General features: G+C 38.8%; 1 protein-coding gene across 2 annotated transcripts; it reads right to left on the minus strand.

The window, feature by feature from the left end:
* Positions 1 to 620: 620 nt before the first annotated feature.
* Positions 621 to 24,389, minus strand: cacng3b (calcium channel, voltage-dependent, gamma subunit 3b). 2 transcript variants are annotated; one of them, XM_077734898.1, is made up of 5 exons: positions 24,074 to 24,389; positions 23,398 to 23,581; positions 7,979 to 8,062; positions 4,929 to 5,069; positions 621 to 2,341 (listed from the first exon to the last, which is right to left on the minus strand). In XM_077734898.1, the coding sequence occupies exons 2-5, from the start codon at positions 23,579 to 23,581 to the stop codon at positions 1,836 to 1,838; spliced, it is 915 nt and encodes a 304-aa protein (XP_077591024.1). In that variant the 5' UTR covers positions 24,074 to 24,389; the 3' UTR covers positions 621 to 1,835. The 2 variants fall into 2 exon arrangements, with proteins under 2 accessions (XP_077591024.1, XP_077591023.1); XM_077734897.1 differs by having other exon boundaries at positions 23,398 to 24,389.
* Between the last annotated feature and the right edge of the window lie 502 nt (positions 24,390 to 24,891).

Below are 24,891 nucleotides of genomic sequence, written 5' to 3' on the forward strand. Positions count from 1 at the left end.
AGCAACCCTGGATGCGCAGTACGTAAGATGAAGGAATTTATATTAATGATTATTTATTTTATATATTGAATTAACTTTCCCCAAATGATTAAGCATCTACTTGAAAAGCAAAAAAAAAAACAAGTAAAAGATTTTTTAATCATAACTCATCGATCACCGCCATTCCTCCCAGTCGAAAAGGATTGGGCACCTAACGCTATTACCCTAATTTTCAAATTGTGGCATCAAGGGCTTAAAACTCACTTGGTCCCCTTTACAAGCACAACCCAAAATTCATACTTGGACCGAGACGTAAAACAGTGGATGGAAAATTAACGCGTATAAATGTGTTTCAATATCAGTCTGTTTTGGAACTGTCAACCATTGTTGTCCAAATGTGAATGTCGTCAGGTTTACCGTAAACAATGGCCACGTTATTCCACAGCACTCGTGTTTGTTGCGTTTTTTTTTGCCATAAATCACATCAAATCATGATTGTCGAAGTCTAATCATGAAAAATGGAAATGCTTACCCGACACTAAATGCTAATGCAGATGTCTGTGACCCAAACATGCGGTATAGTATTTAAGTGTACAATATGTAAGGATGGACATGTGAAGATGTATTACTGTAGCGTGATCTGTTTTAGAACACTTTTGTAGAGGTCACAGAAAACGTGTTTGTATTAACGCATAAGGTACAGTCAATGCACATGTATGAGAGACAAGGAGAGAAGGGAGGTTGTGACTGACACCTCAATGGATAGAGCACAAATCCACTGAATAATGTATGGTACTACCCTCCTGTCTGCTTTACATCGCGTGCCACATACCAAATCTTTCCCCTTGCACAAGAGAGACTTCAGACAATTGTTGAACGATATTCAGCGGGAGGTAGTGGGCGAGCATTTCCGTCTCTTTTTTTTTAAAAGTATTTATGGCTCTGTCTTGAACCTTGTTCACAGCTAAGTGGTCTCCTCTCCTCTGCAGGGTCCTTAACTTTGCTAGTCTACCAACGAGAGATGGAAGACTAGTGTGGAAAGGAAAAGGTGAAAGGTGGGTGACAGTGAAAAAGTGAGGTGAGCAGCACAGATCAAATGTAGTAAGTGAAAAGTGAAGACAAAGAAATATTCCTTTCACTAACAAAAAAGACTGTAAAAGGAAGCACCAATGATCTAAAAATGACCATCTAAAAGTCATGACACCCCCAAGAAGCAAAGAACTGACCAGAGATCAGCTACAAATAGAATTTTGCCAAAAGGGATGAAGTCAATTTACTATTAGCGCAGTCTATCTGTCATGACAGAAGACAGTCCATGATTAAAGCAATATAAAAAGGAGAACACAGCATATATACAGATGCACAGACAAATGCATCCTTTGTTGATATTTAGATGTCATCTTACCCGAAAACGAAAATTGCACTCATCCGACTCATTCTGTACTAAAAGCGGACATTAGTCCGACCCTTCCTCTAATTCACGTTTCATGAATCATTTAGGAGACTCCGGCAAAATAGTAAAACCGCTCAAGAGGGGACAGTCCCATTTAAAAAAAGGCCAATTCACGAACATAAGATGATGATTAATAGAATAAAAGAATATGCCAACTACAGATAACACGAGAATAAGTGGAAATGGGAACAAGTTTTCCATCCAAACGGCTCGCGCTACGCACACTGAAATGCTCACCGGGCTCAGGATTCACAGTTCAAAGGCTTAAAGTTCACAGTTTACAGTCAAGTTTTTTCAAAACTCCTTGTACCCACCGCTCCCCTTAAACTTCAGCAAGCACTCCTTCACTCAGGCTCCTCCTCTCTGCTACTGTGATTGGGTGATATTTAGCAGGCGAAACGTCTCAGACAGGCGTCGTCCTGCGGTTGGGGTCCTTTGTGTAGTCTTTAGTGAGCGTGCTACTCTGGAGGAAATCCCTCTCCGAGTTGAGCAGCCCACCGAGGCCAGATTTGGTGGCGGCATTTCCGGCCTCGCGTGGGTTTAGAGTGTACATGGGCATCTCTGAAGCACCGGGCCCTGTGTAGCCAATTTTCCCTAAAGGCGAAGCATCACGACTGGGAACCTCCGACGAGCGCACGCTGGAGCGGCGCCGGAAGCGGTAACGATAGGAGGGGATGCGGCCAAAGGCGGACTTCTTGATGAGCTCGGTGCGGGACTTGGCCCGTTGTTTGCGGTGCTTCTCAATGAACATGTGCACAGCCAGCACTCCCACCATTTCTGCCATTATGAAGGATAGAGCCCCGAAGTAGAACGACCAGCCGTAGGAGTAAGATTTCTTGCTGTCACTTTGGCCCGGATCGCCCGAGTTGGCCGAAATATAGACAATAATTCCAATTATGTTACTGAGGCCTGCCAGGAAAAGAAAAAATCAGTTAGAAACAAGGTATAGATTTTTCTCATCTCATCTCATTTTCTGTACCACTTTATCCTCGTTAGGGTCGCGGGGGGTTCTGGAGCCTATCCCAGCTGACTCCGGGCCAGAGGCAGGGGACACCCTGAATCAATGGCCAGCCAATCGCGAGGCACGAGGAGACGGACAACCATTCATGCTCACACTCATACCTAGGGGCAATTTAGTGTCCAATCAGCTTACCATGCATGTTTTTGGAATGTGGGAGGAGACTGGAGTACCCGGAGGGAACCCACACAGGCTTGGGGAGAACATGCAAACTCCACAAATGGCCTGAATTTGAACCCAGGACCCCAGAGCTGTGAGGCCGACGTGCTAACTGCTCGCACACCGGGCCACCTAGTATAGATCTTTGTGACGTTCTTAATAAACAGACTCCTGTGTACTACCCATAGTTGGCAAGGATAAGCTCCAGCACCCCCATGACTCTCATAAGGATAAGGGGCTGCTGCAGGTGATTAGGTGATAGGACATCTTAGGAGGATCTGGGCTAGGAAGATGATCTTTAAAACCTCCAGACTACTGAGGGACTGTGCAGTAACCTCAGTCTCAGTCTGTAGAAGATCTCCACCTTGTGGACTTCTTTGTATGGCTCCAGTTTTTTTTTACCTAGGTCTACAATGTCTTGTCTGTCTTGTGTCTGTCTTGCTACTCCAACCAAGAAATTTCACGAATACGGGATGAAATAAAGTTCTAACCTAACTTAACCTAAAATGAAATATAAAGTAGTTTGTAAAGTCGTTTCCAGCAATAGAAAAGATTAGAGACAATAAAACTATATGCCTTAAACAGAAAATAAATAAACCGAGCAGTGTAGAGGTCAAACAAAAGTAACACAGCCAAAAAACTAAGTGGCAGTGGAAAGAAAAGAGACAAAACACACACACACACACCCGCGTACGCACGCAAACACACAGCTGGTTTCTCCTATTCCATATCATTAGTCCAGAATACAGTGCTCATGCAGTGTGGTGGAACGTACAGAATGGGGACAATTAGCCGGCTGTAATTAAGCACAATCAGCCTCACACTTTTGTGGTAAATAATTACCAATTTGGCCTCAAGAATTTACTACCAAACCCCACTGGGGCCCTCCACAATCCACTGAACAGCAATTACAGCCCTTTTTGTGTGTTGGGGGCAAGAGCAGATGTGTGCGTGTGAGTTTATGAGATATCCAACGTGTCTGGAGTCAGGCTGATGATGTGCGGCTGTATCAACACGTGCTTGAAATCTCAATCGGCTGCTGTGTCCAAGCTTCTCATTCTGACTCCCTAGAGCTCCCCAGTGGGATTTCAGTGACTAATATGAGCCTCAACACATTAATTATAAGGACTGGACCTACTTAACCTATACGGCTGTTAAGCATCACACAATCATTGACAGACACACATGTGCACATTGATGTTCAGAATTGAAATTAATGATAAAAAAAACAGGATATGAGGGTTCAGTTAAACCAATCGTTTTCCAGATTTGTAGATAGAAAGTGAAGCATTTTAGTTTTTGTTTTTAACAGTTAGTTTAATGTTCAACATCTATATACAGTATTTGTGTTTTAGATTTTCCAATATTATATTATCATGATTCAGGTTTACAATATCTGAGTATTCTATATGTATAATATCTTTGTGATCATGACAATACAGTCATACCTCTACCTACAAATGGCCCTAGGTACGAAAGTTTCAGGTTTACGAATTTTTGTTAATATGCAAATATGATACGAAAAAGATCCAAGTTACAAAATACCCCAAAAAGTAAATGCATTTCCTTATCCGTTATTTTATAATGGAATTCCACTTTGGGCACATTTTCAAATGCTTTATTTATTTTAGGATATTAATAAATCCTTTCCTTATAATTTTCTCTAATTTTTGTGTTTCCTCACTTCCTTTCTACAAAATTGGGACACTTTGACCAATTCTAAAGGGTTTAGTTAGTTGGTAGTTGTGTGAGGACTGTGGAACAAAGTAGAGAATTAACATATAAAGTACACCTCTACTTACAAAATTTTCAACTTAAGAAAAAAGTATTGGAATCAATACATTTTGTAAGTAGAGCTACGACTGTATATTTAACAGGTCGCCAGTCAGATGTAAAAAAAAAAAACATTCATGCCACCGCTCAGTGAAGAATGAACCCATGCTGAGGTAAAAAAAGGATAATTAACCCATCAGTGTTATAAACATTTTGATCCATCTCATATCACAAAAATATACTTCAACTATGATTTCAAGCTCTTAACTTGATGTTCATTATTATGAGTTCAAGTGAGAGAAATGTAGAAGAGACTATATAAAATCATTATTACTATTTATTATTATTATTTTTTACAAATTGTCTAATTACTGCTATAAAAATGTGAGCAAAAATTGTATTTGCACACTTGAAGGAACTGGATAAAAGGGATTTGTGGTTAGAAAATAAAAGAAATTGGTAGTATAGCAGCAAAACTGCTTGTGATTGCAAAAGCTAGACCTGATTTATGTTTGCTTTAGGGACAAATTTGCAGTCCAAACTGACCTGCGGAGACAAAGAAGATTCCAGCGCTGAGGATGACGTTGTGTCGGCTGCGGTAAAACTCACTGGCGGCTACACAGAGTCCTCCCAAGAACAGTAGACCCACACTCATGATGGGGAAGATACTGGAGGCACGCACTGCACCTGTTAGGTTAAACCAAGCTGTTTGCTTAATGAAATTTGTCAGTCACACAGTACAAGTTACCAAAATAGAAACAATGCATGTCACAGTGCCTCCACTCATAACCTCTACACAAGTGAGCGCCCTGAACTACTTTTCATAAAGAATCACTAGAATATTTTTTTGTGGTGAAAATTAAGATGTGATGAATCATTTCACAACAATTAGGTTTGTCGCCATCATGCAATTTGCACACAATTTAAAGAAAAAAAGCAAATCCAAATGTAAAAAAGATGAATGTGTCAGACATGATCACTCTTGCATGATGCTATCTAATTTATAATCCCACTACAGCTAGCATTAATTTCTGTTTACTTTTCCATCTGTGTTTTGATGTTGTGCAGAATAACGTTTTTTTAACTTTTGGAAAGGTTTAAAAGTAAAATGAATACTTCATGACCCAAATCTTTTTCACTTGATACAAATGCTTTGAAAATGATGTAATCGGGCCCCATTTTTTTCCACATGATTTGATTGGGGACATCAGTTGTCAAAAGTACCAAATTGTCAAATCTAAAATGTTGTATCCAGTTACAATATTTGATTGCAAAAGTATTGATACTTCATTATATGCAATGACACAAGTCAAGAATAGTTTGTTGTCATGGAATAAATTTAATTTTGAATTATTCTTAATCATAATGGAGGGGACATTTGGATTTTGCATGTTAATTTATTGTCTACTATGGGGGGTGCTAGGTTGGTAATTTGCTGCAATACTCTCAGTTCAAATCCATATGACGTCTACTATTGAACAAAAAAATATTTAAAGAATTCCCATTTAGTTTTGAAGTTGAAAATGGTAAGATTGTGACAACAGCATGTTCGAACCAGACACAACAGAGACATAATATAACTACTAGTAGTTATATCAATAGTTTACATGTTGTTGTTGTAACTTTTTTGTTCAATTTCAACAAGTTAAAAAAAAATTTCAAAAAATGAGATGTCAATGAATTAACCAAGACGTGGAGCACAAAGTAAGTTCGACAAAGCTATTGTCTAGAATATTTTTTAGCTTAGCAAAGAGGGAGAAGAAACCTGCAAGAAATTAAGACAGATGTGGAGTCTCAGTGACACACATGAAGGCCGAAAATAATTGGAAATATTTGTTAAGTGGCTGCCGGTTGAGTGAGTGGTTATCGGGTCAGCCTCACATTGGGAGACCTGGGTTCAAATCCAGGTCAGTCCACCTCTGTGGAGTTTTCATGTTCTCTTTGGGCCTTTGTGGGATTCCTCCGGGTACTCCAGTTTCCACCCACATTCCAAAGGCATGCATGATAGGCTGATTGGACGCTCTAAATTGCCCCTAGGTATGAGTGTGAGCGTGTTTGTCTCTTTGTGCCATTCGATTGGCTGGCCACCAATTCAGGGTGTCACCCGCCTATGGCCCAAAGTCAGCTGGAATTAGCTCTAGCACCCCGCGACCCTAATTAGGATGAAGCGGTTCAGAAAATGAGATTTGTCAGGATCACATATGTGCACTCACTGCAATAGCATACTGAAGGTTTCCATCAAATAATGGTCTTATGCTTATTTGTTTTGTTGAATTACAAGAACCCACATTGTTTAAAGAGCTGTGACCAATGGTGTTGTGTGGTAGAGTTTACAGGTCCCGCCCCAATGGCCCACAGCCTTGAGCTGAATGAAATGCCGGTCACTAGGTCCTGGCTTCCTATTGGCTGGCTAACTCTCAGCCTTGCGTTCGAATTGGCGGCCTATGGGGATGTTGCTCTATGTTCAGTGGAGCATAAAAAAGAAGCTCCAGCTGAACCCCCTCAATGTTGTTAACATTTTACTCTTCATCCATCTTATCCAATTTTACAATAAAGAAAAGAGAAGGAAGCCATTTTCAGCAGACCACCTTCTCTTTGAATACTTTTATGGATGTATGTGGGAATAACAGGGTAGTTTTTATTTTCTTTTAACAAACTGTAGTCATTGATAAAAGCCTGTACACTGGTTAAATCATTTGTTCACAGGTTATACCTCTCCCTCTTATAGAATATTTCACCTTCCAGGGAAAGGTGGAAAAACAATATTCATTTGTCTTTGCCAAAGAGAGTGTGAGAGTGGTCTATCCATCTCTTTGGTGGATTTATGTTGTTCAGCCATGCTGCCTCCAACAGCATCTATCCATTCAGTAATTGCAAGTACATCAGGTCTGTCAAAGTGTAAATACAGTACATCCTTTGCTTTTAGTTTCCAGCCGTAAGCACTCTCGTGATTATTTATGTAGGAAATAGGGATCTTGCAATTACATATTTTTGGACTGGATTCCGAGTCACCTGGTATTGATACCAAGTGCTGATCCGATACCTTGAAAAGGTATGAAAGGAAAATAAAAACACATCCAAATGTCGAAATATTTCGATACTGCTGAGATTTTTTACTCTTAAGGTTAGCTTCCCACGAAGGCTACAAGGATGTTGACATTTCTAAGGTATGTAATTTCCACTGTTTCTACCTGTGCTGCAGTGTTTTATGGTATAAACATTTATATTTATTATTAATTTAAAGCTTTGTTATTTTGTATGTTTTGTCAAAAAGAAAAATACATCTTTATAACCTGATCCTTCTCCTACAAGTTCTCCTTTCCTGCAAATTTTGTGATCGGGCCAGATTTCCAATCATGTGATTACACAAGGACATCCCTAATATTACAAGTTATATTTTGCAATGATAATTGTTTTCCTATCCATCTAATGGTTATCAAGCATGGCTGCAAAAGTGCAATAGCAGGATTAAAAGCATTCTTGAGTCTCTGTACTGATACGAAGTCATATTCTAAAAATGGAATTAGACAGCACATTTGAACACTGTTTTTGGTAAATCATGATGCAATGCAAGGTGTGTTTATTAATAAACATACGCAGCAGGTATTCAGCAGCATCCGCCTCATAGTCAGCATCCTCTGGAAAATGATCAATCTTCTTACACACGCCTCGGAAGGTTCCTGGAGGGAAGAACACCAACGTTTGTGAAATTCTATTTGCTTAACTTGTCATTAATTGCATGTAAAACACAGACATTGATTCCAGGCTTTAATTGTGTTCAGTCTCACTCAAGGCTAAATTCCTACAGCCTATTAAGGAATATTGTTTTTTTTTTAAAGTTGCTTTTCACACATCAGTTTTCATACAATGTAGTGGACCATTCTGTTATTATTCTACTGGCTATTTAATACAATTATGAAGAATTAAAATTGTGGTCATTGTTACATTTTTTTAAATTCCGCAAGATGACGCTGCTCCTAGGTCCAGGTACCACCTGTTTAGTATACAATTAACACGCCAAATTTACCCAATAACAACAAATGTCTGGTGAGCATTTCAGTAATAAGTCTCATCTCATCTCATTTTCTGAACCAGCCCTGTGCTAACCATTGTGGCACCATGTTACGGCCAATTACATATTTGTTCTTATGTTTAAAAAGTGTATTGCAGTTATCAAAAAGTCACTTGTCCCATAAAAGCAGGGGACCCCAACCTTTTTCTCATCACGGACCGATAAAGCTCTTTCTATTTTCTCGGCTAATGGGTAGGACGATATATTAAGACAAAATTGTGTGGGGGTGGGGTCAGTGCACAAACGACAACCACAACGGCAAAAAAAAAAACACGTTCTAAGCATTGTAGCAATTATTTATAATAACAACTTTTCTCATGTCAAGTAGGAGGGCATGATTGAAACCGTTAATATTTTTTACTCTGACCGACCGGGACCAGGTAGCTTGCGGACCGGTCCCGATCAACGGACCTGTGGTTGGGGACCACTGCCATAAAGGGTAAGACGAACATATTAAATGATTTATTTGATAAGGGAGAGCACATAATGAACATTTATATTCAGGTTAATGAACATTTAATTTAATTTTCTGAACCGCTTTATCCTCATTAGGGTCACAGAGGGTGCTGGAGCCTATCCCAGCTGACTCCAGGCCAGAGGCGGGGGGTCAATTGCAGGGCACAAGGAGATGGACAACCACGCACACACACACCCATACCTCGGAGCAATATATAATGTCCACTCAGTCTACCATGCATGTTTGTGGAATGTAGGAGGAAACCGAAATATCTGGAGTAAACCGAAATATTGGGAGAAAACCTACGCAGGCCCGGGAACAACATGCAAACTCCACCGACCTGGATTCAAACCCAGGTACCCCACTGCAAGACAGATGCGCTAACCACTCACTAATCACTAAGTGATCATGAAAACAATGCACGATAAAAAGAAAAAAATGACAGATAATACCGCAAAAGTCAGTTTATATGTGGATTTTTTTTTAAGTCTCATCACACCTGCCTCTCACATGCACCATTAGCACCGTGAAAAAAGAACAAAAACAAAAAACCAAGCTCATTAAAGTGATACATGGACACTATCAATCTTTTATGAAACTGACAGCCTTTGGAATATTCATATAGTGTGTTTGTTTTGTATTGACTGGGCTGCAGATGCTACAAGCACGCCTCGTGTCAGCCTAAGAGTGACTCATCCTTCATTGTGGAAGTCCTCCAGTGCTCGTACACGTGTCCCGCAGCATACGCACAGGTGGCAATGTGTGCACAAAAACTCGCCATGTTTAATTCCTTCCTATCATCCTGTCCCATACATACATGGTCAATCCCATGGGGGATAAGGGGCATTGATGGGATGGGATGTGATGGTTTAGGGGTGAGATGAAGGAGGAATGCAAGAGAGGAAGTAGTTGTGAAAAAGGTTTGGGGGATAGAAAGGCAGAGAAACGTGCTGATGATAAATTTGCATATGAAGAGTTTCTTGCACTTCACTTTCTTCCCAATTTGATAAATCTTGCAAATACAGCCAGGGCTTGATTGCTAGGTTGACTGATACATTTCAGTCACTTTAATATTGACATGAATTACCAGTTTTGATTTGAATGAGAGGATGTTCATCTTTTTTTTATACAGTAACTTGTGATGAGTATTTGTGTCTTACAGTTTTCCAACCTGCTCCATTTAGAACAAAATTTGTTTTTCTTGTGTCCTTACTTGATATTAAATCTCACCCGGAGAGAAAAAAATAATAGTGTCAGCATATTTTTTATTCTCTTGGCACATATCCCAGAGTTGTACTGAACCATAGCTTTAAAACAGGTCACAACTACAGTCTAATGTCGTTTAAAATAAGCTGAGACATTTCCAAAAATGGTGATTCCATCTTTTTTTTTTTTAAATCACTTTGGAATGGTTATTTCACAGTGTGTCTATTTTCAGCTGTTGGCTAAAGTGTCATCATTTAAATACCTTTGCAGTAGAAATACAGTCCTACCTCTACTTACAAATGTCTCTAGGTACGAAATTTTCAGGTTACGAAAGCTTTTTGTATGCAAATGAGTGCCTTGAAATACGAAAAAGATCCAAGTTACGAAATCACCTAAAAAGTAAATGCTTTCCTTATCCGTTATTTTATCTTGCAAATGTATTGATTCTCACTTTAGAACATTGCTGCACTCCCATTGGCTGTCTCACAACAACCCTCCATGTTTCTTTGACCGCTGTGGTCTGCTTAAACTCATGCTTGGAAGAAGCTGTGGCCGAGTGCCCTCGACGGATTCGCAGTCGACAACACCTCTTCATGTTTCAAGATTCTCTTATGGGTTTTTTTTTCCCACCGCCGTTCATTGTTGTGGGCTTGAAGTTTTGCTTGGAGGAAGCTGTGGCCGCCGAGTGACTTTGACGAACTCACAGTCAAGCCTCAATTTGAACCGCAGCCTGCGGTGGGCGAAATTGTGTCGCGAGGGCAGGCGATGGGGCTTGTGGTCAGTAAAGAGGACGTTGACGAGTTGGTCGAGGGGCACCAAAATGAACTCTCAGCGGAATAGGAGTTAATGGAACGCTTGGCAATACACGAGGAATTCAACTACAAGGCGCCTGAGGAGTAAGCAGCCACCATTCCAACAGCACAAATAAATAAATAATTGGGAGAGAAATTTTACGAACTTTCTGACTTTGTGTCTAAAACATCCTGAAAAAGTGTTCACAAGTTGTATGATCGCCTACTTAGACAATGTTTGTCTTGTGCATTTTAGAAACATTATTAAGTCTTCACAGGCAATTGTCTCTAGATTGATTTTTCTCAAAACATCTGCCAACAAGCACCCCCGAAGGGGAACTTAATTCCAAACAGCAAAAGGAGTGGCGATAAATAAAAGGGGTGAAAAATTAGATGCCAAAGAAATCATAAAACATTAATTAAAAAGATTAAAAGTTCAATGTAATATTGTTAGTTTTATGTTAATTAGATGTGTTCATGTGATCTCTGCCTCTGTTGCCTAACGTTAACCTTCTGACACTTGGGCACATGCACCAAAACAAGAATAGATTTTGCATGTTCATTCAGTTTTAATGGTTTATTAATTTTATGATCATTTTCTCACATTTTTGTGTCTTCACACTTTCTACAAAAATGGAACACTTTGATGAATTTTCAAGGGTTTAGTTGGTAGTTTTCAGTAGTGTATATATGTGAGTGTGTGTGTGTGTGTGTGTGTGTGTGTGTGTGTGTGTGTGTGTGTGTGTGTGTGTGTGTGATTTAACAAACGTCTATGAAGTTCAGGGCCTGCATTATTATTATTATTATTATTATTATTATTTTACACCTTTTTTACATTTTACTGCAAATAAATATCTGTTTCAAATATCAATTATCAGCCTCTTTTAACTACTAACAATCGGTGACGGTCTTGAAAAACCCCTTTCGGTCAATCACTAGTTTATTTAATTTCTGTAAATTAAACTTTGATGACAATGACTTTATATTATAAATATAGCTGATCGAATTTTAAATGACAACATTTTCAGCTCGTGGAGTGCCTTCAGATGTTTGAAATGTAAAAACTGTCCCGCAGTTCAAAAATGGTTGAGAAACACTAGTCTACACACATTGTTACTGTTCATTTTAGTCAACGTCAATGCTAGCGTGCACCCTTATGGTAACAGCCTTACCATACCAATACAATTTAAAATAAACTGCCATACTCACCTGATTGTAAAGTAATTGCTATCATGGCTTTGTCAGACACAGCTTAACTGATTGGCTGCCATTGACAAGGTAAGATGTGCCATTAATTTGAAGTGGGTGGGTGAACATTTGTTCAGCTGCTGCCAACCCATAGTTTGATTGGATCGGTGCATTTTGGTCAATGGAAGAGCAACAATGTTATTTCTTACTAAGACTGGGTGAGTTACCAAAGAGTTAACTCAAATATTAATTAACACAGCTAATTATTTAAACTGTGCATCATCTTATTGTCTCTTGTGAATTAATATAATAATTCAATATATTACATTTAAAATTAAAGTGGGTTAAATATCCCCTTTGAATTCATTACAATACAGATAGTGATTCATCATAATTAATATCACAGTTAATTGTTTTAACTGTGCATTACCACACGCAATATGGCGAATGGTCGCCGCCAGCTTCTCAACAATATAATGGATTGGATGGCTATTATTGTTAATGGAAGCCAAGAAAATATAATGTACAATATATCCTATTAATATGGTAGTGGGTCACTGATGGAGTAATGGTTCATTTGCCTGCTTTCAGTGTGGGCAGCGCGGGATTGAATCCCACTCAGCGATGGTGTAATTGGGAGTGGGAATGGAATGGTTTGTGTGTTCCCTAGTTCTGACTTTCCACCAGTCTATCGTGTAGACAGCCTTTCACCCAGTGTCAGCTAGGATAGACTTCAGCATAAGGAATAGCTGCAGTGAAAATGAACAAATGAGTAAAATGGCAATACATTATAAACAAGTGTACTTAGTAGTACTTTTGAATTCAGAAGTTTAGAATGTGATTAATTGCAAATAAAATGAGACAGTTTGGGTTTTAATCGACATTTATAGGGATGAAATAGCTTTAAATTCACTGAGAAGTGAGCACAGAAGAGTAATGTTGACAAGACTACCAAATTTGAATAATAAAAGAAAAATGCAGCTAAAATTGCATAGAAGGTGTAAAGGGGAAATTCAAATGGAATCTAAATTTGGGTGAGAGCTAGTGGAGGTAGTACTTCAGGGCGAAGGGTGATGTGATCAAAAGAGGTAGTTTCGATGATGACATGTACAAAAGTAAACCAAAGTTGTCCAGACAGTCTCTGGAAAGGACAGATTAATTATTTTCAACATGAATATTCCTAAGAAGTCTAAGAATTCACTTTTGTTTAGGCTGTGGCAGACTGTGGTGACTGGTAATATTGGTGGGGATGGCCCAAGGAGTCTAGCAAAAATTTATTTTAATATTAAATGTAGGCATAGTTACTGGTAGGGATTTTTGCTTCTGTAAAGTGATGGGTGGGGGCCTTTCACAATGTGAGCCATTTTATATCACAATAACAATGTATTTTTTTCTAACTGAAAAAAAATTACACAGCAACCATGATTATTTTGTATTATTCTTTGTTGCCTGATGGGAAAAGTCTTTATTCATTTATCTGCTATACTGCTAGAGCTTCTCCCAGAAAACCATGAGCAGCAAAGAGGGCACATCTGGAATTGCCTGGTCATTCAGACAACAATGAAACGGACAACCACTCACAGTCACACTGCCATCGAGTGGGAATTGAACCCAGATTACCTACACCAAAATCAAGCGGAAGAAACACGGGATGCTTCAAATAATAATTGAGAACTATGTTCTGAACAGTTTTTGGCAAATGATGTATACGAATTGAAAGCTACTCTTCATTTGAATGATCAAAACTGCAGTAGTATCACACAAGACAAGTGAGATCTAAACTTTTCCTGATGTTTCCATCAAGGTAGAAGGAATCATCAATCACAGCTTTGCCAGTCTGGAAATTCATGACAACTCCTGAATTGTAATGTGATGGATTGATAGTCAATCCTACAGTACATTTTAATTGATCAGTAGATTTTCAATTTCTATGCTATGCACATTAATGCAGTGGACATCTATCTAGACCAAAGGTCAGAAAACCAAAATGTTGAAAGAGCCATTAATTCATTCATTTTCTGAATCGTTTTATCTTCATTGGGGTAGCGGGGAATGCTGGAGCCTATCCCAGGCGACTCCAGGTCATTGGCAGAGGACCACACCCTGAATTGGTGGCCAGCCAATTGCAGGGTACAAGGAGATAAACAACAATGCACACTCAAACCCATATCTAGGGGCAATTTAGAGTATCCAATCAGCCTATCATGCATGTTTTTTTTGGAATGTGGGAAGAAACCGGAGAAACCGGAGCAAACCCACGAAGCCCTGTGGAGAAAATGCAATACTCCACACAGGCGGACCAACCTGGATTTGAACCCAGGAGTTGTCAGGCCGATGCGCTAACCACTCATCCCTTGGGCCGCTGAAAGTAATATAAAATAGTATATGTCTGGAGCCGCCAAAAAAATGAAAAGCCTTATATCAGCCTTATAATGAAGGAAACATGCTGTATGTATCTACATTAGCCTACTATCAAAAGGACTAAGTTGGCTACGAATACATCATGAGCATTGACTGCTCTGTTGTATGATGCCAACTCAATTTTAACTTCATGACAATATTAATGAATTATGTTCCATTACTTAATTGCCTTTAATATCATTATTATTTTGAGGAATTGACAAAATAACAACAAATGGAATGTGTATAGTGTGCCTTTTCACCATCTGTGAACAATAGTGGTAGGGTTTGGAGATGCAATACTCTTCTAAAATCTATTCTTTCACCCCTCTAATTTCTCCAGAAGGAATTCAATCACACTTTTTTCGCTTTCCCAAATGGGTTTTTCTTGTTAGCTCACAACTTGTCACTACAAAGCGAACACTCAGGCAATCATTCCACATTGGCAATGAATGCAAATGATTTGTTCCAAGAAACGTTGAATCCTCTGATTTCCTAAATCATTTTTCTCTTTCCTCCTTTGGATCTGCGGCCCATCACACAGTTGGATTGAAGGGGACGCCAGAACATGCACGGACCGCCGCTAGATTCAAAGGATAGTAGTCTAACACAGTGTTTCCTAACCAGTGTGCATAGTGGTGTACCATGAGGGATGCTCAGGTGTGCCGCGGGAAATTACAAGAAATCATACATCATAATAATCCAAGAGTGTTAGGATTGGGTTCATATAGTTATTTCACAGTTTACGGTGTGTCTGCTTATGTTTGTTTGCCTACTCTTGTTTGTCCAACCTGTCTTGCCGTACCCAATGCGCAGCTAAAATATTTAAAAATCATAAAAATATGAATAATAAAGAAATAAAATAAATAAAATAAAATAAAGAAAATTTTCATGAAGTGGTGTGCCTTGAGATTTTTTCCAATGCAAAAAGTGTGCCGCAGCTCAAAAAAGGTTGGGAAACACTGGTCTAAGAGATCAGAATGTTCCTCTGCCTGAATCATGTTGGCACACTGAAATACAATATATGAAAATGTATATTCCGACAAATGTTGTGATGCCAGTATTGGGAATAAATTGTGTAAACCAGTGGTCTCAAACCGGTTCCACATAGGGCCGCAGTGGGTCCTGGTTTTTGTTCCAACCGATCCAGTGCCGACATTTTAACCAATCAGGTGTCTTTAAAATAAGTAGGATCTGACTCTAATTAACTGATTGCACTTGCAAAAGGTATCCTTGTTGAGTTGGAATGAAAAGCTGCACCCACTGCAGCTCTTTGAGGACCGGTTTGAGACCACTGGTGTAAACTGTAAATTTGACTCATTTTAGGTACACAGTATCACGATACATGTCCATACTGATATAATGTTACACCCCAACAGTAAATGGTCATATAATTTGATTTCTGACAATATGACACCCCTAATATCAAAGTTGTTCAAGCATATAGAAACACTGGGATAAAATAATTACATTCACCCCAACCTGGCAGCTTTGGGAGTCAAGATGGCAAACAACATCTGTTCAAAATCCAGCAAGGGACCATTTCTTGTCGCATCTCTTCTCCTCCACTGATAACACTCACTAATGAAGGCGTAACATGCCTCAAAGCTGTTCCTAATCAGATGGTGTCTGTTCCAAAAGCTGCCCATGACCCACACCAGCCAGATGCGTGTGCACGCACATGCATGACCAAGAAGCAGATAATGAGGATGAAGTGAGCAAGGGTGAAGAAAAGGAAGTTAAAAAACAGAGCAAATTGGAAGGCTTGTTACTTCCGAGCGCCTCTGACAGCTCGGTGAGGGTGACGGAGCGACTTCCTCTCTTTCTCTCTACCTCACTCGTGTGCGCTCTCATGCTCTTGATTACTTCTTTCAGAAGGAGAAAGGGGCTAGCAGAGAGGCAGGAAGAAGAAAGTTTCCACGGTGATGGCTGACGAAAGAGAACGAGGTACATTGTGCTTGGATGCACATCTCCACATTTTTTTTAAAGTTGTTCATTCTCAAGCACAAATATTCACCCCCTATCTGGCTAAAACACTTGTCTGTTCCAAATGTTCTCTTCAAAACTGTGGTAACCCTATACTGCTTTTGAAGAATACAAGTCAACAGGTCTAACCCTAATTTAAAGGGTTACGTCTACCCAAAGCTTCAGTTGTTTTTTTCGACTCACACACAAGGGACTGGGGATGTCCCCAAATTGATCAATAAATGGGACTGATCGCGCTATTTTCCTTGATCAGAAACATGTAAAAAAAGATTAAAATAAATGAATAAGAGAATGATCCATAATTTGCTACAGTTAAGGATTGCTGTCAGCCCACCCATTCAAAATGGATTGAATCTCTATTACTGTCAATAACATTCAAACATGGTTACTCAATGCTAGCCTTCCCAGTTGAAATGGTTTTGATGTCTCGAACCATCAAGTTGCTAGTGCATAAGAATGTAAAATTGTTTTTTTCATCAAAACTAAAAAGTCTCTTGACCAAGCTAATAAACTCAGTACTGAAACTTCTATAGCTTCCTCCATGTTTTTGAAATAAATGGCAGGTTCTTCAAGTCACAAGCATCACATCCACATTTCTGAGTAGACATTGACATCCCAGATTGCATCTTTTGCAGCAGCTATGCCACCGAGCTTGTCCTACTATTTCTTACTACATTTGACTCCCAATTATCAAACTAAAAGAGATTTATTTTCCACTGTTCTGCTTTACCTTTCTCCATTCACCCTCATTCACCTTGTGTTTTGTCCCTCTCAAAACTCCCTAGGCCAATATCCTCTCTCAAGCTTTGGAGAGACCCAATCTATTTCATATAGTTTTGTAGGTTTCCCAAACTCGTGTATTTCGACCACCTTTTAACTCTCTCTTTTGATGAAATTCCCAATAACCATGTCTCTTAGTAGGGAAATGTTTTCTGTCTAGTGAGTTGTTTGCACATTGTCCCTCTTTTTGTCTCTGGGTCATGCATGATTGGGTCTTTAAAGATCTACGTATAAGGGTCAACAATTTAAAAATGCTGTGTGACGCCAGTTATGGCAGAAGATGTTAGGTTAAAATATTTGCATTCATTTTGATAACAATCAAAAGGAGGAAAACAGAGAGTTATCCACTACCAAGCGTGCACTAGACCTCTTTAAATCAACTGTGATGGGCTCCAGCATCCTTGTGTCCCAGAACAGGACAAGAGCAACTGAAAATGAATGACCTTGTGTTATCTACAGCATGTCAAATGCTGTCCTAAATCCTGTGTTTCAGTGTAGTAATATCTCCATTTAATATGGCTTTTACTAGCAATCTTTTAGAAGGCTGGCAATATTCCTCAACTCACTTCAACTTAACTCACCTGAGTAACAGTTTTTCATCAAAATACTGGCAAAGAATGATGTCCCTGATCCAATCAGAGGACGTGATCTGAAATCGGGCTGATCTCGTCATTTTCGGGGGAATAGAATAAGGTGAAAAAAATTGGGTTTAAAAGGAAGGTATTTATTTTTAAATTAACAGACGGCCCAGTGGATAAGTGGTTAGCGCATTGGCCTTAGTGGGAAACCTGGGTTCAAATCCAGGTCGATCCACCGGTGTGAAGTTTGCATGTTCTCCCCGGGCCTGCCTGGGTTTTCTCAGGGTACTGCGGTTTCCTCCCACATTCCAAACACATGCAAGGTAGGCTGATTGGATACCCTAAATTGCCCTTAGGTATAAGTGTGAGCATGAATGGTTGGTTGTCTGTCGTGTCCTGCGATTGGCTGGCCATGTCTTGAACATTTTAACGGAATTTTCTCTTCTGAATACTTGACTTTGAGCTGTCTTCTGATAATGTTCTGCATTGGCGCAAATCAGCATTATATTGCCTCTAGACAAAATGTGGGATTTTTTGTGTGCACCCAAACAACAATCTCATTCTGGGGGGCAAGGGAAGCTATTATAAGGCCAGATGGTGCAGGTCTGAGGATCTACTGATGCAGAGACACACACCCTGACTCTTGTAATTGGATGAGTAAATAGTCAAATTCAAGAATATTCCCAAACTACCACATAAACAGAGCAGTGGGACCAATACAGCAAGTTAACACAATGTCAGCACAATGTCAGCACGTGCACACAGACAAACACTCTGGCTCTGACGCAAAATGGCATGAAGGCGAGAATTGGTCCTCAGTCATGTGCATTCACACCACAGCCGTGAATAAAATCCGTCAATATTTATAGTCTCTCGCCGTCTGGTTTGGCATTTTCAAAAGCTTCATAAATAGTTAGAAAATTGACATCTTTGATACTACTATATAGTGTCCAGTTGCCCTTTTAATGTGGACTGAGTGAGTGAAAGAAGAAGTATATAATAGTGGTGGTGCACTCTTCATTATAAAGCAGCCATGCTTAACAACTGCAGCACATTTTACCATTTAATATTTATAGCTTGTTACTCCTCCTGTCACACAGTAAATTCAAGGAATATTTGATATATATATATATATATATATATATATATATATATATATATATATATATATATATATATATATATATATATATATATATATATATATATATATATATATATATATATATATATATATATATATATATATATATATATATATATATATATATATATATATATATATATATATATATATAAATAAAACATATAGATGCTGTACAATTTGTAGCTTTCAAGATTTAATTTCGAATCACTGGTCACCTTACCTGAAATGGCCGTTTACATATGACCATCGCTTTAAAAAAATGGTGCACTTGTTTTCCAAGATGTCAGACGTTCAATTGCGTAGCATCTAATCATCTCTCCGTTAGGAATTCAAACTAGTTCATGACTAGTAGAGCTACAATGCTCTGTTTCAAGTGTGAAAGGAGGCCAGCGAATGCACATTCTTGCCTCGGCAATGGCAGACAACGGAGAGTTTGACTACGCCATGATTGCAATTACTTTACAGTGAAGTGAGTATGCACCAATTGAGTAGTACAAGAAAAAAGCATATATTTCTGGTTGTTAGTACAATAACAGCATCATGAAATAAAAAAAACTGCATTACCAAAATGGTAATAAAAAAGAAAAAGAAAACACAATGAGCTCGAAATGTTTGTATCCAAATCAGGATTCAATATATTTGGATGAACAACATAACTAAAAGGGCCATCTGTAGTGTAGGCAATCTGATAGATAGGAGGCCATACATTTGCGCATCCGAAACGTTCGATATTTTGTGCATTTGCGACAATAAAACATAAACCTGGGTGATATGACCAAAATAGTTATCATTATAAAAAATTAGTCAGTATCAATAATTATCACAATTACTATCACATCTTTTTCTTTCAAATTTGAAACACAAACATCTATGAAAAAGTGAATAAATTACTTTCCTTATGTTACAATTATGAAATTATGTTAGCTTACTTTATAAGAAAAGTGAATATAAATTATGATGATTTTAAAACATTTTTGTTGTTCTATTGTGGAATAAAGATAAGACAACAACAGTGGTTAGTGTGTCGGGCTCACAGCTCCGGGGTCCTAGGTCCGGTCAATCCACCTGTGTGGAGTTTGGATGATTTCCCTGGGCCTGTGTGGGTTTTCTCCGGGTACTCTGGTTTCCTCCCACATTCCAAAAAAACATGCATGGTAGGCTGATTGGACACTCTAAGTTGCCCCTAGGTATGAGTGTGAGCATGAATGGTTGTCCGTCTCCTCGTGCCTCGCGATTGGTTGGCCACCTATTCAGGGTGTACCCCACCTCTGGCCCGAAGTGAGCTGGGATAGGCTCCAGCATCCCCCGCGACCCTAGTAAGGATAAAGCGGTTCAAAAATGAATGAAAAATGAATGAATATTGGTATCATTTTATCACTCAGCTCTCTCACCACACAGGCCACTGAAAACAGTAGTATTATAAACTTAAATCAAGTTGATAATCACCCCCCATTAATGCCGAGAGTAGGAGGGCTGATCATTATCAACCAAATGGCAAGTGGCTTCTTTTTCATATACAGTAGGCATTAGAAGATTTTTTGTACATGTGTATAGGTGACAAATGAGCAGATAAAGCCTGGAAATAAGCTAAGAAGGATAGAAAAAGGTAGAGGAATGAACACGAATGAGCAGAGTCAGACGTGAATGAATGAAGCACATGGGGGGTAGTGAAGGGTGCCAAGTGATGGATGAGCAGTGCAACGGCCTCTGTTTGAGATGAATCTCTGGAGAGTGTTTGGCCCTGCTTTAGACCAACGGGTCTAAAGAAGCCTGTCGTTTTTTTTTTTAAAAAGACAGGGACATGATCTCCCAAGTGGCAGAATGAACCCAAAAAAAGAAGAGAAGAGAATTGAATGAATTACAAATAGGCAATAAGTCAAAATGAAGGGGGGTGTCCATGTCTTGCATAAAAATAATCACCTAACCTAACTCATGGTGAAGGCAGGAAGGTTTGCTGAATAAAGACAGAGACAGCTTGTCTAAATGATTACGGTAGATGAATGAGGAAAAGGAAGTGTTGAAAGGTGTGAGAAATGAAGATCAAGACGAAGAAGCAAAGCATAATTTACTGAGGGTTGAAAGAGAATGGAATGAAGGACTTATAAATTAGATTTGGTGTTATATCGGTCATTAAATGTATTTTTGTTTTCCAATTTGAACAAAGAGATCACAACAATAGAGCAAAAATATAAGGGATGATCATATAGCAGTTGTTTCAATGAAGTAGAAAAGAATTATTTATATATATATATATATATATATATATATATATATATATATATATATATATATATATATATATATATATATATATATATATATATATATATATATATATATATATATATGTATATGTATATATATATATATATATATATATATATATATATATATATATATATATATATATATATATATATATATATGTATATATATATATATATGTGTATATATATATATATATATATATATATATATATATATATATATATATATATATATGTATATATATATATATATATATATATATATATATATATATATATATATATATATATATATATATATATATATATATATATATATATATATATATATATATATATATATATATATATATATATATATATATATATATATATATATATATATATATATATATATATATATATATATATATATATATATATATATATATATATATATATATATATATATATATATATATATATATATATATATATATATGTATATATATATATATATATATATGTATATATATATATATAATATGCACATACATGTACACATAAAAACATGCACACAGCATGTCAGCCTCACAACCTTGGGGTCCTGGGTTTAAATCCATTCATTCTTTTGGTGTCAAAACTCCAACATCAAATGGATTGGACATCTACAACTGATTATCTAATTGGTGGGAGCGTGCAAGTTGGCCAGAGGAAGAGCCAATTTTATTTGTGAATGTTGACGGAGCTCAACACCCAATCCAATGGAAGTGGGAGCCTTGGATTGGACGTGTACTAGTGATAAACCCTTGAAAGTAGGGGGATTTTTGCACGTCACACAATCGGACATCTACCATCATCGTGGGAACGACAATAAATGCTCTTTTCTATGATGGTGTATGTAGCTTGTAACTGTCTTGTAAAGGGATACCAGCGGTTGGAAACTATATCTTGAAAAATAAATACAGTGTACCCTTGTTTTTAGTGGGGGTTACGTTTAAAACAGAACCCATGATAGGCAGAATTCGTGAAGTAGAAACCTTTTTTACAATTATTATACAGTTAAATACTCTATTATACATTGAAAAGAAATAAAAAAACATTTTACAGGCTCAATCATTTGTTTCAGAAATAAAAGTACTGTACTTTAGAATTGTTTTTTTCAACAAATAACTTCTGTATTGTACTGTCAAATAATAATTTTAATCATCAATGTAAACAGAAGGCAAAAGGAAGATTTATTAATTCCATAATGCCATTATCTGCGATCGCTAGCATCTTCCGCCGCAGGCGCTTTGTTGTTCCATGGCTTTTTATCAATATTATGGCTTTTAGAGAAACTTGAAATTGCAAGAAAATTGCACGTACATAATGTAAATTTGGCAATCTGTTTTACGTACGTGTACAAATGAAACTGCAACGTTATTGACGCACAGGTATAGAAGAAACGGAGTGACTTTTTAGCGAATCAGAATGCAGAGCACAATGCACGACGTAAACCCGCGAAGTAGCGAAACCGTGAAAAGTAATCCGCGTTATAGCGACAAATCACTACTATATTGAAAAGCGATGAGATTGAGATCCTATTTCTGAATACTCCCAAATATACTGATGATGTCATTTTAGTGACACATCAGTACCGATTCTAAGTATTGACACAGCATTACTCCACCTGTGTGGATGCCAGGACTTTTTTTGTGACTGAGAATAGTATCTTGCCCTATAAAGGTTTAAAACATTTGAATAAAATCTGTTTCTTAAATATTGGCATTTCAATTCATTTGAAAGGGAAAAATGACTTGATCTAAGACAGGGGGTGGGCAAACTATTCCACAAAGGGCCGCAGTGGGTGCGTGTTTTCATTCCAACCCATAAAAAGGACACCTTTTTCACCAATCTGATGTCCAACAAGTGCAATCAGTAGATTGCAGTCAGGTCCTTCTTGATTCAGCACACACCCCCATTGGTTAAACTGTCTGTATTGGATCGGTTGGAATAAAATCCTGCACCCACAGCAGCCCTTAAGAACCGGTTTGCCCACCCCTAATCTAACACCAAACCGAATTCCGAGTTGGTCGCGGAACATGTAAGGTCCTGCTAATTGGGAAACAAATGAAGACACGCACACAATCATGCACATAGGTCATCCAGACTGGTCACGTACCTTCCAGACAGCAGGTCCGCCAGAGGCCGGAGTGCGTCATCACCTCCTCATTCTTGCGGCTCGTGTCGTTGTCTCCACTGCTCTTCACGCGGCAGACCCCACGCGAGTACAGCCAGTAGTCGGTACCCACGGCGATGGTCATGAGGCTGAAGGCGGCGAACGCGCCCACCGTCGTCACGAGCATCTGGACGCCGCGGTCACACATCAGCATCTTCATATAGGCGGCTCCTTTTTTTTTTTTGGATGGGTTTACAATCGTCGTTCACGCCCCTCTTTTATGGCTTTACCCCTTGAATTCCACGCGAGATTGGATGAATCTAATAAATGCGCCCCTGGGGTGACATGTCGACGAGGATTTGGTGCCAAAGGGCGAGAAGGTGGCGCATCAAAAAAAAAAAAAAAAACACAAACAACACTGGCTCTCGAACACCCACCGGTTGTTGTCGACACCCTGTCCTCGCTCAGCCCCAAAGACGCCACATCGTCAGGCTTCTTCACACATTCATTCCCCGTTAAACCCCCGAGTTAGCAAATCAGCTAGCAGCCGGTACAGTGAACATCTTCCCCAATTATAATCTTTTTTTTCTCCCCCAAACGAGAACTCGCTGCTTTAAAACGTAGCACCAAAAAAAATATCGAGGTGATGTCCTCGTTTTTCCAGTAAACGAAGCCTTACACGTCAACCACGGCGTGATGGAGCGAGTTTTGTCGTGTTTTCCTCTCCAGCTGTTGACACATTGACATGTTCTCCCTCAAAATCCATAGAAGAGGTTCGTCCAGCAGATCTTGACACGTAGCGTCTGATTTTCATCAAAGAGGCACCAAAATGGAGACGTTCTTCACTGTGGGCACACCGGTGTTCAATACTCACTAGCTCCTGACAGCAAACGTGCCTGTTGGTACAAAATAGAGAGAGGGGGTTTGCACTGACACCCCTCGTCCTCCTCCTAGTCCTCGTCCTCTTTGGCCTCCTCCTCCTCTCCTCAGTCCAACCAACAAACTAAAACTAACCGCGCGTCTCCTCAAAGTCCGCCTGGGGCCACGCCATTCAGCTCTGATTGGTCAAGTGAGGGAAAGTGTCCTGTATTAGCCAATTACTACGAGCCGTGCTGATCAGCCCGCCCACCAGTGCGATAGTATAAAAGCCACGAGGGGGAGCGCGTGTCAACAGGGAGGACACGCCAGTCAACATGAAGGAGGGCTACCACACACACGTATGATTGTGGTTGTTGACACCATTTTCGACAAGAGGGAACGAATTCATGAGAATACTGTCAGATATTACAGAAACACAAACGCCTGACCTGGAAAAATACTGTTAAATATGCAGATGACATCTTAGTCTACAACATCTTACAACACAAAGCCCCTCCTCCTCTGCAAGATTTTGTACAAAAAAAAATCCAAAGCACCAGTAAGAGCTGGCTCTAGAGGTGACTGTGTAGTTCCCTTCAAAAAGAGTGCTTTCAGTCAAAGCACCTTGTCTGTCCGCGC

Source organism: Stigmatopora nigra, chromosome 15 (genome assembly GCF_051989575.1).
Source record: "Stigmatopora nigra isolate UIUO_SnigA chromosome 15, RoL_Snig_1.1, whole genome shotgun sequence".
In the NCBI taxonomy this organism is placed as follows: Eukaryota; Metazoa; Chordata; class Actinopteri; order Syngnathiformes; family Syngnathidae; genus Stigmatopora; species Stigmatopora nigra.